This window comes from Gopherus evgoodei, chromosome 1 (genome assembly GCF_007399415.2).
Source record: "Gopherus evgoodei ecotype Sinaloan lineage chromosome 1, rGopEvg1_v1.p, whole genome shotgun sequence".
NCBI classification, from domain to species: Eukaryota; Metazoa; Chordata; order Testudines; family Testudinidae; genus Gopherus; species Gopherus evgoodei.
In genome coordinates, this window is record NC_044322.1 from 25,031,243 (window position 1) to 25,048,088 (window position 16,846).

The window sequence follows — 16,846 nt, forward strand, 5'->3', positions numbered from 1 at the left end:
CAGAGTTTGCCTCCAGTCACATTTCTGAAGAAAGAAACCACCAATGCAATTAACTTTCTGTTCAAGACAATCCAATTTCAAGGCTTCTTCTGAATGAGATAGCATCGCACAGCCAGGAATGAAAATAAATGCATATCTCAAGTATCTCCTTACTGCGGATTGTTTACTTGCTGCATGTTTTATTAGTACACTGGGTAAACTCCATGAGAAATAACTGTTGTAACATGCTTCCACGCAATCAATAATTTACAGCAAAAGCATCAGCGCTAGATACTCAACAGTCATGAGTAACCCCATAACAATAAACCAGGGTTCAAACAATGGAAGAAAACAAAACTGGGAAAGATTTCCGCTTGGAAACTCCAAGAGATTATAAGCAATGGTATTTTTTAAATTATGCAGAATACCTTGCCCGTGTCCTATAATGAGATTAGCATGTCATCCACCAAAACATCAGTTTGATCTGAATCCCTGCCCCCTACACAGCTAAAGGATCACATATAATGGGATAACCCCCTTATGGCCAGTGACGGCAGTGCATGGCAATGCAGTACATGACCTCTTTTGTTCAACATTACACTGGCGATTTAGTTACCAAAACTAAAAATTGACTCTGAAGCTTTTGCAAAGTTCTCCCTACATTCCCTGCAGGTCATGGCACACAAAGCAAAGAAATGATTAATGGGGCCTGGACTGGGAGTCAGGAAGTCCAGGCACTATTCCCAGTTTCGCCATTGATCCACTGTCTGACCATGAGCAAGGCACTTCACCCCTTTGTGCTTCTGTTTCTCCTCCAACCACACGTCTGTCTTGTCTTTTTAGACTTCAGAGCAGGGAATGTCTCTCACTAGGTATTTGTACAGTGCCTGGCACAACAGGGCCTCAAATTTGGTTGGGGCATCTAGCCAGTACTTTAATAAATAAAATCATTACAATAACAATAGTGGCTGGGGTACCATATGAAGGCATGCAGCATATAAATGCGTTTTGTGACAACAGAGAGAAGACAGTACAAACCCTCTGTAATGGTTTATTTGCTGGTGCAGTATCTTACTGGTTTCTTGCAAACATCAGTTAGGTTTCTGATTTGCAGCAAGTGCGTGGGTTTCTTTTGTTTCCATAGCAGGTAGATTACTTTGCCAGTAATCTCACTGAACTTTCTAATGGCACATTTCCATGTTCGAGCTCTTCCATGCCCATATCCCATCTATGCCAGTTTCCTTGATATACTGCTGCTGCTTGGATCCAAAGCTCAGGAGAAGACCTTACAAGAATGATGCAAGTCAAATGACCCAAGGGCACAGGCATCAGCGCGGGTGAACTCAACAGAAATCAAACCATTAGGCTGTCAAAGTTCTTTTGGTAGATTTGAAAAAAACGTATTTCGGAAATAATTATATTTTTATTTTTTTATTGTTAATTATTTCCTTTTCAGAGAATTTCTCCAAATGTGGTTCTCAGCGGCAGCAGCTATGAATCTGCCCATGATGCTACCAGGGTGGAATCACAGGTTTAACAGCAGGTAACATGAATAGTCGTGAAAACACACTGCCGCCAGCTGCTGCCGGGCAGTGCTTGTGCTGCCTATCCAAACAGCAGGTGCCTTGGCTATGCTCGTGATTCCACTCCCACTGTCTGTCACTAATTAGCACAAGTGCTGAGCAGCATCACTGCACGGAGGCAGCCAGTTTGAGTAAGACAATAATCAGAGGCAAAACAGCCAGCAAGACAACAGACATGAAACAAAATACATGCAAATATAAACAATAATAACGTAAAAGGCTTTCAGATGAGAATGCCACCCTCTTCTCTAAAAAGGAGGGACAGTTAAAGTCAACTCTTAGGATTTTAGTGTGAGTCTTGCAATATTTGATGCCTTACAAAAAGCCTCAGCTCCTGGAGTCACGTGATCATACGAGACTCACAGCTTTCATGTTGTTGTTTTTTAAAATAACTTTATAACCCTTGTGGCTATAGAGAAAAGCTTGAACATGTGACCTGAGGGCACCATGATGGTTCAGAAAAACAGAGGGCAAGTAAAAAGAAGCCAAATTTTGTTATATAAAAAAACCTCATGATTTTTAAACCAACCTCATGATTTTTTGGGAGCCTGACTCATGACAGCTGAATGTTTGGGGTTGATAACTCATGATTGGGAAACTGATGCAAAAAGAACTGATCTGATTTATACCAGCATGGTCTAGTGAATAGAGCACTAGATTGGGACTCAGGCAAAGCGATTTCTAGTCCCAGCTCAGCCTCTACAATCACCTTTGGTGGGGAACTGTCAGCATTTTGTGCTTGGCATAGTGTTGGCACTTACATAACAATAATTATTATTAATTAATTATCCCGATGCCAACTGTCCAGTGGCAAATGGGAAGCCTTCCCCTGGGAAATGGGGGGACATAAATCACCAGTGTATGCTTTCATTTACAATAAAATCCAGCCTTTGTAGTTGCTATGATGTAAAAGTGATCCAAATATCAACCGGTACAATCTGTTTTTTTCTGAGTCTGCAGCTAATACAGATGCCTCATTCACTGCTCAGAGCTCTTCTGGGCAGCAGCAGAGCAAAATGGGTAAGAGCCCTGTCATTTCACTGCTCCTAATCTGATCTCTTTGGAAAGCAATGTGCTGTCGAGAATCATATCAGCTCCATCCTGCTGCTGTTGGCAAAGCTATGAGAGGCACCCACTGGGGAGTGGGACCCAAGATTTGGCGACAGAGGAGGGGCAGAAGATCCAAGATCTCATTTCCTTCTTCTCTTGACAGAGGCCACAAGGCTGGGGGATGGATAGAGATTCATGGGTTCTGTATAAATTTAATGTGCTCTACTGAAATTACTGTTAAAAACCGACACTATTGAACAGAGGCTTATTTAACCATCCTATACTTCTATTGCATTTAACTAGTGGGGATCCCACTTTCATCTAGGACTTTGTCTAGTTAGTTTAGTCTTCTGGCTAGTTGGTGTCTAGCAAATTTTTCCTGTCCTGATCATTTGTAAACTCTACTACAACTTCAGACCACGTACACCTTCTTTTGCACTTAGGCAGACAGCTTTCCTTTGGGGCTGCGGGGGAATCTTAAGGTTGTTAAAAAAATTATAATACCAAGTTAAGTCAAGGTTTTGGAGAAGCAGCTCATGTGACTCACAGAAGTACAGTCACCCTTTCAAGAGTTCAGACTTCCCCAGAGAGAGATTTACATTTTCGCTGGAGTCACACTTCTCAGCACGAAGAAACAGAAGCATTACCACTCTCCTCTGCTTGGGTAGTACACACCAGGGATCTGAAGATGAGTAACGGCACATGTGTAAACCATGCTGTGAAATACGGCGTAAGGGCCAATGGAGGCTAACTAACCAATTCTTTTGGCTTGGATGATTTGTCAGGACAAGTCGTATTTGAAATTTGTTTTGCTGCTTGATAGCTACAGAAGCCCTGCAGGTAAAAACTGCAAGTTAAACTACTGAAGAATGCAGGGGAATTCCATGAAAGTTACTCAGTGGTGTAAAGGCTTCAAAGGAAGCAGGTGCTTTGGCTGAGAAGCTAGACCTGAACAAGCCTGTCCAAGCTTCTCAACTAGCAGACACTTAACAAGTGTTAACTTACTCAACATTTAATTAAAAATACACTTGATATGGCTCCCAAGGGTTCCCCCAGATTTTGGTTCAGAGAATGGTTGTACAGCCAAAGTAGATTAAGACAAAAGGGGCCCAGATCCAATCTAAACAATGGCTCCCTGCAGGCCAAAGGGCTCTCAGCAGTGACTCAAAGCCTTTCTACCCACAAAGTGATCCGAGCTGATGCATTTCTATCTGATTCAGATACATAAACTTCCCTTACCAGCTGCAGCACACTGCAGCCTAACAAGCTTTAAAACATCCAGAATCAGGGCTTGTCAATGTTTAAAGTGCTACCGTGGCACAGCTATAACGCTTCAGTGTGGACACTACCTATGCCAACAGAAGTGATTCTCCCATTGGTGTCATTAATCCACCTACCTATGAGGTGGTAGCTAGGTCAGTGGAATAATTCTTCTGTCAGCCTAGTGTTGTCTCACTGGAGGTTGGGTCGGTATAGCTACATCTACGGCTATTAGCCAGGATGGGCAGGGATGGTTCCCTAGCCTCTGTTTGCCAGAAGCTGGGAATGGGCGACAGGAGATGGATCACTTGATGATTACCTGTTCTGTTCATTCCCTCTGGGGCACCAGACATTGGCCACTGTCGGAAGACAGGATACTGGGCTAGATGGACCTTTGCTCTGACCCAGTCTGGCCGTTCTTAGGTCTCTTGGGGAGGGTGGATTTTTCACACCCCTCAGAGACATACTGGTGTAAAATTCTAGTGTAGACCAGGCTTCAGTGAAATGCAACCACTTCTGGGGGCGGAAACTGGCAATCAACTCTCATTCACAATGAGTGGCACAGGGGTGTCAGAGGGAAAAACTTGGGGCCGAGGATACTAGGGGTGAAGCACCTACTCTTACAGAAGGTGCCAAAAGGTCTTTAATGAGCAGACCAAACCTCAGTATTTCAAGTGTGAATCTACCCTGAAATGTGACTTTCAAACTGGCATTGGCATGGTGAGGGCTCTGTTTTTACTGTCTCTCCATAATGTCCAGCATAACCACCCATAATAAAAGTTCTACAAGCCAAATTCAGCTGTGCACTCCTACTGCCTTTCACTTAAGCCCTCAGCGACACCTGTGCAAACCCATTGCCGTCCATAGGTTTGCATAGGTGTGACTGATTAGAACTTAGTGAACTAGAAGGGCTAGTATCCAGCCCCCTCTGCTAGCTATGTCTGCTCTACAGAGCTGCAAACCAGACAGGGCACACACACAGGGAGAAGACGTAGAGCAAGAGGCCATTTCCACCCAGTCACTTTCCAAAGTAAAGAAAATAATAACAATAAAAAAATCCACAGGCAGTTTTCCCCCAGCGGAGAGGAAGAGTGAACGTAGGAAAGAATCATATGTCACAAATGACAGTCACATCACTTAGCACACTTGTGGCAAGAAGTTCAGATACCATCATGATGGTCATAGTATAAGAACCCGAAGAGAATAGTAATGCCTCTGAGAGGAAATCCCTACAAGCCCCAGAGCAAGGTACTCAATCTACACTGGAAAAACAAAGATGTATCAGCCCTGTTAGGATTAGAACCTACAGTTCCAGAGTCTCTAGGTATTACAAATCTACTGTTCAGACCACTGGAAAAAGGCCTCCGGCACATAACTGTAACAGATATGTAATGAAAACCAGAACAGTCTGACTATTACAGTTTGCCCTGGGAAGAGTAACCAAAAAAGGTCAGTTCTTTAGGAAAAGATGGCTGTACACAGACAGCATAATAAGGTCTCCTAACACTCTCCTAGAGAGGAAATTTGTCACTCAGTCAGACACAGTCACAGGGGTTCAGCCAACAAGTCTGGTCTTTATTCGCCCATCAGAAAATATTGCTGGCAAAAATGCTTTACTAGGGAAAAAATATTTGTTTTAAACTGCTAACTGGAAACCAATTAGTATCAAATCAAAAACCCAACACAGTTGTATTAATCGTTTGAATTGTTTTACACTTCCAAGCTAACAATTAATATTTCAAACTTCATGGGGGGTCAAATATTTACTTTTGTGTGCCATCCACCCGATACCCCTAAACACGATAGCTTTTCAATAATGTGAAGGACTGTATATGGCCACAACAAATCTTTCACTGGAGCCTGCTAGGGTATGTCTACACTGCAACATAAGCCCAGGAGTAGAATTTGATGTTAGCAAACTCTAGGTTTGTTAACCTAGGGCTTGAGGGTCTATACTCATCTGTAACCCCAGGTTAGGAACTGTTGAACCCTGGGTCCCAACTTGGGGCTCCAGCATCCACACTGCATTATGCAGCCTGAGTCCAACCACTCATATTCAAGACTTCCTAGCACTCCAGCCCTTTGTTCGTGGTGCAGTGTGGGAAAAATTGACTGTCTACCAAATTTGACTGTCCAGAGAACAAAGAAAGTCAGTCTGTGGTACTGTGGGATACTTTTGGTGGACTCCCAAAGCACATTTTCCAGTAGGACTGTATCTACACTACAGAGTACTTGGGCTTGAACCCTGGATCCCAGCTTGACTCAGGCTTGGACCCTCCACCCTCATGGGATCCTGGATACAATCCCTGGGTTATTTGTGGGTAGACAGAAATGGGGTTTGGCTTGAGCCTGAGTTTGAACCCAGGGCTTACACTGAAGTGTAGACATACCTTTGCAGTATATATGAAAACCTGACCTAAAGCATGTGGACTCAATTCATCTTTCTTCACCAAGGACCAGCTCCTGCTCCCACTGAAGTCAAGGGGAGTTTTGCCACTGACTTGGACAACACCAGGATTTGTAACAACTTCTACTAGGGTCTGTAAAACAAATTACTTCTGGGGGAATTCTGTGGCACTGCACATGTGCAGAATTCATGTCCCCCACTGATTTTTTTTCTCAGAAGAATACGGATTTTGCTGGAGAGATGCTGGAGAGATGTTATACCTTTCACCCAACAGAGACTGCTGTGGCACCAGAAGAGATGGCAGCCAGGCCAGAGAGGCTGCATTCCTTGCAGTGAGGCCAGGTGAGGTGGCACCGGACGGACAGAGTGGGACACATGGGGCTGTTTGGGGGGGTGTCACAGACGGGGGTTCGGAAGGGCTAGCGGGAGGAACAGACTGGGGTGTGGGCTCATGAGCTAGTGGGGTGACAGCACTGAACCAGGGGCTGAATTGGAGGTGAAATGGGCTGCAGGGCCACATGGGGACAGGCGATGGGGGCTGCAGGGCCACATGAGAACAGAGGATAGGACGTTAGGAACACATGGGGATGGGGAAGGGGACTGCAAGGCCACATGGGGATGGGGGGTGCAGGGACACACAGGGGCAGATATGCCTGACTGAATGGGAGAGGCTAGGGGGTCAACCAGGATCTGCATGGGGGAGGCTCCCGAACTCCCTAACTATACTTCCCCCTCACAAAAAAAAACTATTCCATACTTCTCCCGCCCATACCCAGCAATCCTCCAGGTTCACTCTCAGGCTTACTTCCCTCTCCCTCAGCTCCTCCATTATGCCTGACTCCCCCCAGCCTTTTCACTTTTTCTGGGGAGTGCAGGAAATACGTTCCTGTATTGTAGTTTAAATTAATAACTCAATGTTCTGTATTAATATGTCTAGTTAGGAATCTATCTGTCAAAAAAAATTCCCTGAATCTTTCATTGTTGCTGTTGTCCATATTGTTACAGACGTACTTGCTGACACATATTTTGAAATAATTTACCTAAATAATTGAAACTGTCATGATTATATTGTATTATTTTGAGAAATAAAATATGCAGAAATTTGCAGAATTTTCAAATATTCTGGACAGAATTTTTAATTTTTGGTGCAGAATTCCCCCAGGAGTAATAAATGTAATGATCCAGCATTCTTCAACAGATAAACCATAAGCCTCGATCCTGGCTCATGCAAGCAGAAGGGCTATGCTGTAGCCTGAGTCCCCAGAAGTTGTTATGTCCATCTCAGGGCCTTATCTACAATGAGGATAATTACACCAGGGTAAGTGCACCCTTGCAAAACCCCTGTGATTTGCACCAGTACAACTTCACAGTTCATATAGGTGCAATGTGTCCATGTTAGGGGGTTGAATCAGTGCAAAAAATCCTCTGTGCAGATAACACCTTAGCTATAGCTCCTTTGTGAGATCATGGGAATGCACCCCAGAGCAGTAGCTCTGCTGCCCTTGGAGAAGGTGAGGAGAGAGTTTACCAGCATAACTCATCACTTTCGGATGTGTGGGGAAGAGGGGTCAAAGGACCAAGACCTAGGCTTGCCTGGTTGTAAAGGGACCCTGGTGGCTCTGGTCAGCACTGCTGATCAGGCCATTAAAAGTCCGGTCTGTGGCACAGCAAGGCTAAGGCAGGCTTCCTGCCTGTCCTGGCTTTGCGTGGCTCCCAGAAGTGGCCGCCATGTCTGGTTCCTAGGCCCAGGGACAGCCAGAGAGGCTCTGTGTGCTGCCCCCGCCCTGAGCGCCAGCCGAGAACCATGTTCAGTGGGAGCTGTGGGGGAGCACTTGCGGATGTGGATAATATGCAGAGCCCCCTGACCCCTCCGCCTAGGAGCTGAACATGCAAGATGCTTCTGAGAGCCACCTTAGGTAACTGCTGCCCAGCCAGAGTCTGCTTCCCAAACCCCCTCCTGCATCCTAGCTCCCTCCCAGAGCCCACACCCACTCCCACACCCCAACTCCCTGTCCCAGTCCTGAAGCCCCTCCTGCACCCAAACTCCCTCCTGGAGCATCCCACAGCCCTTTCTGCACCCCAAACCCCTTATCCCCAGACCAACCCCAGAGCCCACACCTCCCAGCCATAGCCCGCACCCCCCTCCCACACCACAGCCCTCTGCCCCAGCCCAGTGAAAGTGAGTGAGGGTGAGGGAGAGCAAGTGATGGAGGGAGGGGGGGATGGAGTTAGTGGGGGGCAAGGCCTTGGGGAAGGAGTGGGGAAGAGGCAGGGAGCAGGGCAAGGGTGTTCAGCTTTGTGCAATTAGGAAGTTGGCAATCCTACCAGGACCTCACTCTTTCAAACAGTGAGCACACTCTGAATGACTAGTGGGGAGCCGGGCTTGTTCTCCCCAGCCATGATATGGCTGGAACCCACGAAGGGCCCCCTTAGGCCATGTCTACAGTTACATGCTTACAGCAGCACAGCTCTCCCATTGACATAATAAAACCAGCCCAATAACCGGCAGTAGCTATGTCAGTGGGAGAGTGTCACCCACTGACAGTTCTGTGCACACAAGCTCTTATGCCGGCAAAACTTATGTCACTCGGGGGTATTTTTTTCACATCCCTGAGTGACAAAAATTTTGCCAACCTAAGTGCAAGTGCAGGGGTAGGCAACCTATGGCACAGGTGCCAAAGGCGGCACGTGAGCTGATTTTCAGCAGCACTCACACTGCCTGGGACCTGGCCCCCGGTCCGGTGGACTCTAAATTTTAATTTAATTTTAAATGAAGCTTCTTAAACATTTTTAAAACCTTATTTACTTTACAAACAACAATAGTTTAGTTATTTTAGACTTTTAGAAAGAGACCTTCTTAAAACGTTAAAATGTATTACTGGCACGCGAAATCTTAAATCGGAGGGAATAAAATGAAGACTTGGCACACCACATCTGAAAGGTTGCCGACCCCTGTGCTAGTGTATACATGGCCTTATTCTCTGGCTCATAATTTCCTCCTGAATTTTGAGAGCACAAGAATTGAATAGAGTAATTCGGTACACTACAGTAGAACCTCAGAGTTACAAATACCAGAGTTACAAACTGACCAGTCAACCACACACCTCATTTGGAACCGGAAATGCACAATCAGGCAGCAGCAGAGACCAAAACAAAAAACCGAATATAATACAGTATTGCGTTAAATGTAAACTATTACAAAAATAAAGGGAAAGCATCCTTTTTTTTCTACATAGTAAAGTTTCAAAGTTGTATTCAGTTAATGTTCAGCTGTAAACTTTTGAAAGAACAACCATAACATTTTGTTCAGAGTTACAAACATTTCACAGTTATAAACAACCTCCATTCCTGAAGCAGTCATGACTCTGAGGTTCTCCTCTACTTGCTATGTGATATTTGACTACTTGAATTTTACATCCCCATACCCTGTCAGGGGGTTTTGAATACCTCAGGTAATGTTCTAAGGGACAATTGGTAAGGAGAACACCCACTTCTATGATGCATAACAATGATTTAGAACTGGTGATTTTCTGTATTCCTTAATTAGCTAGTCCTCCCAAAGAAGCAAATGAACGGGAAAGAATGTCTGTGTATAGTGTCCAACACAAAGTAGGAAAATTAGTAATGTACAGTGATACCACTACACCAATGAGGCTTCATGAGCTGCACTTCTTCGGAGTCACAATTTGGTTTGGGTATTCAGACATATCAAGGAAGTCATCCACTGCATTAGTCAGATCTAAAAAACCCTCAAAATGCAGCTATACAAAAACTAGTGTGACTATTTCAAATTTCTTCTCAGGAGCACACAAATTTAGCTCCATCCTGTAGTTAACTTTGAGCTGATCTGGGGCCATAAGAAATCGAAGCTAAGTACAGCATTTTACAGCACAAAGCAGGCAGACAACCTTTAACACTGTTCCACGAACAAGGGCAAAGCCTTCTTCGCTCAAAAGAAGAAAATCAAAGTATTTTCTTGAGACTTGTTTTGTTTGTATCCGTAGCACTTTCAAACAGCTGCCTCCAGTTATCTGATAATAATCGTCACCACTAGTTAAAAACCACACCGGCCTGCTCACTGAAATTAGAAAGTGACGCTTTTTGGAAAGTACATAATTAGACAACAGCCTTTTATCATTTTAAAGATGAATGCAAAGCATTTAATTAACACTCACTGAAAAAATAAGATAATGGCTTACTTGGCTGTGATGGGAAATACAGAGATTTAATCTGAACACTGGATCTGGTCTCAGTGTCTAACTCCCTTTGGACACAATGTTATCAGATTCATGCTTACATCATCACCCTCAGTACGATGCCGAATAATGTGGCCCCAAATTTAGATCCACAGATTGTAGCGAATACCAGTGTAACATGAGAGAAACAACAACGCCGGTCCCATTTTAGAATAAATTAAGTATTAAAAAGGCGCACGCATGTGTGTGTGTGTGTGTGTGCGTGTGTGTGTGTGTGTATGAAGCTATTTTCAGTCATTCAAATAACAGCCATCACTGTCATGCTTTGTGTGTTCTTCTGGAGTCCTGGTAGAGAGGAAAAGCAGCATAGTACATGCTCCAAGAGCAAGGCAGACCCCTCATAAAAAGAGTAGTGAGACTTCCCTCTTTTGTATCCAAAAGACTCAGGCCTACACTTTCCAATTTAAAAAACTCAACATGCCTATTCATCATGCCATTTACAAAGTGGCATTATCTGTAAAACTCTTGCAACTTTGCGCCATAAAATGTGTCCTGTGATAACAGCAAATAAACCCTTTCTGGGTCAAGTTCATACTTTAAACACCAAGTCTGAGAAGCAGTTGTTTAGCTACACAATCTTATATAATGTTAAGAATTCATCATATTTAAGTGTTTGCTGATCTTCCGAATTTAAAGCTAACCTACACACACACATACACATTTTTTTACGGTCGATCTGCACACTGTATAAATATTGACTGGGTCACTGGGTGCAAAAGCAATAGCAACAAATTATTGCCCAGAATTAAAATCGTTCTTGCAATTGTCTGAAGCCTTGGACAATATGTTAAAATACACCAGGGATCATTTAATCCACTAGGAATATTTTTAATGTTGCTTTTGTCCTCTAACTTGGTAAATATTCATTTTAACCTTTTAAATTTTGTTTTAACTATTTACTGATTATGTATTTTTCTTAGAGCTGGCCTCAGATGGAAGTTAAAGAGACATCACAGAGCAGACATATAATGACACCAGAGGTATTTTCTGTGTGTGGAATTATGACAAGTCATCTAGTTTGGAGGGCAAAGTCACATACTAATTTGGGTCAAATGCATACATATAAACTGATTACAATCGTTCAAAAACCAAAAGATTAATAAATCAATCTAGATACTGCCTATGGCCACAATCCTGCAAAGACTTGCTTAACTTTGCCCATGTCAGAGACTATTTATCTGTGTAAAGTTAAGAACATGTGCAAGTGTTTGCAGGACTGAGGTCTACAGGCCTGATCCTGCAGCAGTGAAGTCAATGGGGGTTTTGCCACTAATTTCAGTGAGTGCAGGATCAAGACGTATGCGTGCCAGCATGTGTAAAAACATAAGAATTACCAGACTGGAACAAAGCGATGATCCATCTAGTATGGCATCCTGTTTCCAAGAGTGGCTTCAGAAGAAGGTTAAAATGTAGCTATACCCATGTATACAGAACTCTATCTAGACAGTAATATTTTACACTGTATTTTTACACTTTAGAAACACTTGTATAGCTTGTCATGCCAACAAAGCCTCATTCAATTGAACTGAAATGGAGACATGTACGTATGGGGGAGATTTAGCTGGCTTGGATTTTTTACAGATATTGATTTATATATATTACATACACATCAGCTTTGGAAGATCCTATTTGCTCATTCACCCATTGCCAGATTCCCCCCTCCCCCCTTAATCATAAAACTAAATTGTGGGTGAATAAATGTGTCTAGGCTGGTGTATTTTTAAGGCCATCATGAATGGTGGGGGATAGATGCACAGTACACACAGCACGCTGGGGATATCAGAAACATACATCATTGTAGTGGCAAATAAAGTTCCTTTGCAGGAAACAAGAAGTTGTGATGGGTGTGCTGGAGGCTTTCCTTGCCTTCGCCACTGACAGACATGTCATTTTGTATATATGCCAGTAAACACAGAAGACAGCAGGTTCCCGCACATCACACAAGTGCGCTAGTAGCATCTGCTGCCCAGGCACCCTGCACTGATGGCATCCCATGCTCATGCCCCATTTATTCACACTGTCCACAGTAATAGCACCAGATCCTATGGCCCCTGGGCTGACAGTACCTGATGCTCACACACCGGTGCCAATGGCCCTCAGTATCCATGCATTCTACATTGATAGCACCCAGTACTCATGCCCCACACCAGTGGCACTCAGTACTCCCACCCATATTGGTGACACCCTGTTTGCCCCCTACTGGTGGCACCCAGTGTCCTATCTCAGAGACACCCAGTATCCAATGTCCCATTCCAATTGCACCTAGTCCCCAACATCCAACACCAGTGGCACTCAATGCCTCATACCTGTGGCTCCAAGTACCAAACTCCTGACACCAGTGGCGCCTGATGCTCACTCCCTCTGCATCTGTGGCACCCCATGTGCACACACCCCACACTGACCGTAGGGTACCTTGTCTCTGCCCCTGCCCCACTGGCACCAGGTGCTCACCCACGGCGCACCACCTGCAGGCGGCGCTGTGAGCTGGAAGGAGACAGGGTCTGACTTACCGCAATGAGGGCTGAGTTCCTCTGCCCCCCGTCGGCCGCTGAGCCCGGCTGCTGCTGCTCCCCGTTGATCCCACTTCTGCCCCCAGCAGCCCCGTTGCTGAGCAGCTGCGGGTGATAGTCCGGCGGCGCGGCAGGGGGAGCTGGGCCGGCGCTGCCTGCCCCCTTGCTGTGCTTGCCGCTCTTCCTGGCCCCCTGGCCGTGCTGCACCAGGTTCAGCAGCTGCAGGGTGCTCTCCCGCTCGCGGTCCGAGCTCTCCGCCCGGCCCCGCTCGTAGCGTCCCTCGCAGCTCTGATGGTGCTGGCGGCAGACGGCGATGCGGGCTCGCAGCCGCTCCACGATGGCGCTGTGTACCCGGGGGGCCACCGCGCCCCCTCCCAGGAGCCCGGCCCCGAGATCCGGGGCCTGGGGGGGAGCCGTGTCCCCCATCCTGCCGGCCACGCTGCTGCTCGCTGCTGCGACTGGGTAGCGCCTGCGATGCTGCCCCTGACAACGCTGAGCTCTGGTCTCACTGCCACATGGATGGGGACGGGGAGGGAGGGATGGGCTGGCTAGGGGGGAAAAGGGGGTCCGAGCCAGGCAGTCCCCAAATCCCGATCAGTGTCCCCCACCCCCACCCCTTAGCAATCGGGCTTGACCTCTCTGGAGGAGTTTTCCAGAGCTGGGGTGGGGGCGGGATGGGACTGACCCGCGATCGCTAGGTATTTGCCAACATAGAATTAGAGATGATGGGCGGGTTGCGTCCCAAGACTGCGGAGAACCATTTGAAGGAGGGAGATAAACACAAATTAGAACAAGGGGGAGGGCGAAGGGCTCATGGGTGAACACAGGAAAAATCCAGGGGGGACTGGGGGGTGAGACCTTTCTAAAGGGGAATAATAATAAAAACAAATCAAACCACCAAGCCACTGCCTTAAAAAAAGAACCAGTCCCCCAGATGGAGGGACTCTCCCTCCCAAATGAGTGAAACTTGGCGGCTTTATTTATTTAATGTTGGGGAGGAGGGAGAGACTCTTTAGGGGGAAATTTCTCCAGAGGAAGAAAATTGCAGTGATGGGGCGCAGGAACTCAAAGCCTTCCCCTTGTTTTGGTTTGGTTTAATTTGGTCGAGAGGATTTTTTTTTATAAGCCTTCAGTGAACGTGCAGCTAAAGGGGCGGGAGGAGGAGGAGGTTCAGATGAGTTAAGTCTTTGTGTTTTCTCGTCTCTCTCTCTCTCTTTGCTCTCCAGTCTTCTTGTTTTATTACTGTCTCCAACTGTCTGCTGCTAATATTGTAGCTTCTCTAAAAATAAAAGAGATGGATCCCCAGTTGGTAACAATGTCAGTAACTGGATTTTCAGACCATGCTTTGCTTTCTATTAATCCAGCCACTGTGTAAAATCCGTGTTAAGTGTTTATAGCCACCCCCGCCACCCCAAGCAATACAAGCAAACTAAGAACGTAGGCAAGTAGCATCTTTAGCATATTTTCCCTGATACCCCACTTCTCACTCCCCCCGATATGTCCGTTCCGAGTACAATAATCAAGAAAAGCACGAGAAAACACACACACACACACAAACAGAGACATATCGCTCTTCAGAGCAATTACAAATGATAGTGAAACTTACAAACTTCCAGCATTTCGCACCCAGAGTAGTCCACTGATTTTCCTTTGTGTTTTTGCATATTCCATCCCCCAAACAGTGGGTCTAGGTGCTTGTGGTGCAATTCTCAGCGATGACTCTGTTGGATTCCCCCGCTTGATAAGTGAAAAGTACCTTGTAATATCCCTTTCTCTTTCTTGTCTGTTGTTAGCTGCTTTGCTGATACTGGCTTACTGCACTGGGGTTACGGGTACACACAGGCTTTCATTGTGCTCGGATAAGGCAGAGCGGCGGCGTAGGAGAAAGCGTCTTGGGAAGCCCTAGTGGAAGGACGGTGTCACTGCAGGAAGAAGTAATAGCCACAGAGAAGAAGCAAAAGAGAAACGCGAAGCCTCCAAGCGGCAAAGGAGACGAATGAAGAGAGAAGCAATTTATGAACTATGAACCCAGTGGTTTATTTGCATGGATGGAAGCCAAGGAAATCCCCTTTTCCATCCCCAGGTTTATATGCTACCTCTTCCCTCGCTCTGAAGATCCAATAACTTCCCATATTCCTAGGGAATGCATTTCCCTCCTTCTGTGTATATATATCTTCGAATTGCCTAATCATCCACTAATTATATTAAGGCACCCTGCTTACCCAGCATCAAGCCCTTTGTGCAATTATAGGAGTGTCACAGATACATCACAGCTATGAACTCTCTTAGCAGCTGCATTTCTCTGCAGTATAAGTGGAAAAACAAAAGCAGTCATTCTGTACAATGCTGTGTGTAGGTATCTGAGCAGACCAAGGATCTTTGTGGTCAAGGCTAGGAGTTGGGAGCTTTGGGTTCAGATCCCAGCTCTAACACAGACTTCCTGTGTGTGCTTGGGCAACTCATGGAGGCCTAGGTCTTTACATGCCTAACTCCCATTCAAATAAACAGGAGTTAGGCACCTAAATATCTTTAATGATCTGGGCTCTAATCTCTGTGTTTCAGTTCCCCTCTCTAAAATGAACACAGTGATACTTCTTTTGTCTGCCTTCTCCATTTCGGCTATAGGATCTTTGGGGAAGGCACTGCTTCTCATGATTGTGATTGTACAGTACCTAGCACAATGCCCCCCCTTCTCATTTGGTAGGACTCGAATAGTAATAATGTGGATGTGTTATAGTGACACACTAGAGATGCTTGATTAAAGGTGAAAATGTGCTAAGCACTTTCCACACACACAAAAATAATTTTTTACTTAAATTTAGAAATAATGAAGCAAAAGGATTCTAAAAATCACCTAAAACATACATTCATATAACATACATATATATGCAAGTAAACCCAGCCATGCTTATTTCACTGTGATCCAAGAAACTGCACATTTAAATAACCACTCATAGGGGGTTCTCAGTGGTTGTTGTGTCTGAGAGAACTGCCAGACTGGTCCCACAGCACAGTCAACATGCAGGGCCAAATCTCACTGTCCTGTTCTTTTTGATCTAACAGAACCCAGTTCTTTGATTTTAAGGCATGCTGCAAGCCCTGTCTGGCATCGCAGGCATTTGAAGGAGCTGAGTTGAGAAGAGGGAAGTGTGGCTAAGGTGGAGAGGGGATTTTTGTTTAGCCCTGAATGGTTGAATGAATGTGGAAGAATTTATTGGTATTTATTTGATATATTTAAAAGAAAATAGCATTCATATGCCTAAAGCAAACATTTTGAAAAATCTAAATTGCTTAAGAGTTGCATTGACTGCAATGGGACTGAAGAATATGCTTAAAGTAACCATCTGTTAGAGTGCTTTACTGAATTGGGGCCTTGAATTTTGAGCCATTTCAGCAATTAGTTTTTCAGTGATGCTTCTTGTCTCTAATTAAAATTACTGCAATTTGCAAACCCTTTGACTCCCATTTATACTGTTTGAACACATTTGGTAGCCTTTCTGGGATTGTTTAACTTCACAAGGTCAAGGAGTGCTATGTTCATCCTGTGTCCATTTTTTTTTTTGTGCACAACTACAATGCCCTTATTATGGACAAGGGTCATGTGCTTACATTTTGCATACATTGCAAAACAGACCTCTTAAATATAAAACTAATTTCTGAGATATAAAAATCTAATAGTCAAGTATCATGCATCTGATGAAGTGGGTAGTCACCCACGAAAGCTCATGCTCCAAAACGTCTGTTAGTCTATAAGGTGCCACAGGATTCTTTGCTGCTTTTAAAAATCTAATAAAAACCTAG

The 16,846-nt window shown here is 45.0% G+C and overlaps 1 protein-coding gene across 1 annotated transcript in view; it reads right to left on the minus strand.

The window, feature by feature from the left end:
- Positions 1-13,471, minus strand: part of MAML2 (mastermind like transcriptional coactivator 2) — a 304,115-nt gene extending 290,644 nt beyond the window's left edge. Inside the window, exon 1 of the mRNA XM_030560013.1 lies at positions 13,046-13,471. Coding sequence (XP_030415873.1) covers positions 13,046-13,471 — 426 coding nt within the window. The remainder of the gene's footprint in view (positions 1-13,045) is intronic.
- Between the last annotated feature and the right edge of the window lie 3,375 nt (positions 13,472-16,846).